At 49.0% G+C, this 2,500-nt stretch overlaps 1 protein-coding gene across 11 annotated transcripts in view; it reads right to left on the reverse strand.

The window, feature by feature from the left end:
- trc (Serine/threonine-protein kinase tricornered) overlaps positions 1-2,500 on the reverse strand; it is a 211,252-nt gene that overhangs the window by 94,878 nt on the left and 113,874 nt on the right. Inside the window, exon 1 of one of the 11 annotated variants that reach the window (XM_043022907.2) lies at positions 287-524. The exons of the other annotated variants lie outside the window; for them this stretch is intronic. Within the exon in view, the coding sequence (XP_042878841.1) occupies positions 287-413 (127 nt within the window). The 5' untranslated portion in view covers positions 414-524. Of the gene's footprint in view, positions 1-286; positions 525-2,500 lie in introns of those variants that run through there. 11 annotated transcript variants of the gene reach the window in all.

Here is a 2,500-nt window from a genome sequence, read left to right on the forward strand (position 1 = left end):
ATAGGGCAACCCTAGCAATTTGTCACTAAAACAGCGTGGCATTCCGGAATAGGAAGAGCAAACTTCAGGTCAAAATGAGATATGATGTTCAAGAGTGAAAAACTGGAAGTAGAACGAGGAAATTTTCGCCAAGGAATGGCAAGGATAAGGGGGCGCGGGGGGGGGGGGGGAATGGGCGAAAGAAGGAGCCAGCGAAGCCAGCTCAGAACAGGGCCGGCCGCCAGCCCCTCCGCGGCGGGGCGCCTCTTCTCGCCGCGGGAGAGGCGGCGAGCCATGAATATCTTACCGGTGCCGACGGCGGAGGCATCGGGCGGGCGTACGAGGGCGTCTCCAGCCAGCGGAGGACGCTCGAGGACCGCCTCGGGGCCCGAGCGATGCCAAAACCTCCTGCCTCCTCCAGTGCGGGTCTTCATGCGGCGGAAGAATCGGCTTCAACAAACTCAAAACTACAACGCCCAAGACCTGGATCTACATTTCTCCACTTTCGAGGAATCGCGGCCGTCCTCGGGCGAGGCGGCGCTGCCACTGCCTTTGGAGGGACGTGAGTGCGTCCGCGGCGCTCCGCTTCCGCTCGAGGCTCATCAGCTGACAGGACGCTCTTATCTCGCCTTGCTTTAATGTCTTGCTTACCAATGTTTCGATGGATGAGGTACTCGCGCCTATACACTAACACATGAATGTATGTAATTTTAAGTGTGTGTGTGTGTATGTGTGTGTTTGTGTGTGTGTGTGTGTGTGTGTGTGTGTGTGTGTGTGTGTGTGTGTGTGTGTGTGTGTGTGTGTGTGTGTGTGTGTGTGTGTGTGTGTGTGTGAGTATTCAGACCAATAATGTGTGTGTGTGTGTGTGTGTGTGTGTGTGTGTGTGTGTGTGTGTGTGTGTGTGTGTGTGTGTGTGTGTGTGTGTGTGTGTGTGTGTGTGTGTGTGTGTGTGTGTGTGTGTGTGTGTGTGTGTGTGTGAGTAATCAGACCAATAATGTCAAATGTCTCGCTTAATCTACTGCAGTTGGGTTATCAACACTAATGTAATAATCATTAGTTACGATGCTTGTTCCAGCAACTGAAGGAGAATCGAACGATCGCTCTTTAGTCAAGTGTACCGCCTTCTGCGATTTGAAGGGATGATATATGAGGCCGAATTGAAATTCTCCCGTTTTTTTTTCAGAGACACGACAGGTGTAGACTATTTGTGCCAAGTTCGTTCCCGATATAACCGGAGCTGTCTTTGAGATAAGCCGTTGTCACGAAATAAATCACGTTTTTGATGTTGGAAAAAAAAATGTTCTTGCTAATATGCAAACACATCCTACGCCACTCTGAGGGAAGACGAATAAACATAAAAGCAAAGACAGCCCATACACGCATCCAATTCTCAGAAGCTGACAAAGGCTCCCCAGACACCAGACAGGGACACCAATTCCTCTGTCTCTTGTCCCTTGTCCCTTAGGGAGAAAGGGCGGCTGGGAGGGAGGGGCCGCCTGACACAGAGACACTTACAGTGTGTTCCTTCCGCATATATCGTCGCGAAGACACCACACTGGGAGTACCAAAACACCATATGAGAGTACCCTACACCATACCGAGAATGCCACAACCCAGAAGTCGCGCCCGACAGTGTCTAAGCTGCTAAGGTATGCACGACCGTCCCACTAACGACAGCTAAACAAGGACACGACACAATGCGGTCCCGTTAAGCTGCAGTTCGTCGTGACAGCGTGACGGGGAGTGACAGGAGGCATAGCTGGCCAACAAGAGGAAGAGGAGGAGGAGGAGTAGGGGAGAGAAGGAGGAGGGAAGAAAAGCCTTGTTCAGTGTATGGGTAAGTGTGTAGCAAGGTAAGCATTGTAATTGAAGGATTTATTTCTGAGCAACCTGAGAGAAAGAGAGAGAGAGAGAGAGAGAGAGAGAGAGAGAGAGAGAGAGAGAGAGAGAGAGAGAGAGAGAGAGAGAGAGAGAGAGAGAGAGAGAGAGAGAGAGAGAGAGAGAGAGAGAGACTGACTTTTTTTTACTTTGACAAGTTTATTGAGACTAGTGGTTACATACATCTCAAAAGGATGAGGTAACATAGGTTATCCTCACTCCAATCTTAGTCCTTCTTAGGGCTCATATATATTTTACAAAACCTCATAACATGTATATATTTCAACATACTGAAATATATACAGTACAAAAGGCAGATTAGATTAACAGAGTTAAATGTTTACATATCAGTGAGAGAGAGAGAGAGAGAGAGAGAGAGAGAGAGAGAGAGAGAGAGAGAGAGAGAGAGAGAGAGAGAGAGAGAGAGAGAGAGAGAGAGAGAGAGAGAGAGAGAGAGAGAGAGAGAGAGAGAGAGAGAGAGAGAGAGAGAGAGAGAGAGAGAGAGAGAGGAAAAATGAAAAAGGAGAGGGATGTGGCCATCCCTGTCTACCTACATACATACACATCCCAAAAATATATCAAGCACGATTATACCCAAGCAATTGCACACTCATACAACCCACTGACTAACCCCCTAACCCCC

This window comes from Penaeus japonicus, unplaced genomic scaffold (assembly GCF_977035675.1).
Source record: "Penaeus japonicus unplaced genomic scaffold, GWHDUDI00000001_assembly GWHDUDI00000038, whole genome shotgun sequence".
In the NCBI taxonomy this organism is placed as follows: Eukaryota; Metazoa; Arthropoda; class Malacostraca; order Decapoda; family Penaeidae; genus Penaeus; species Penaeus japonicus.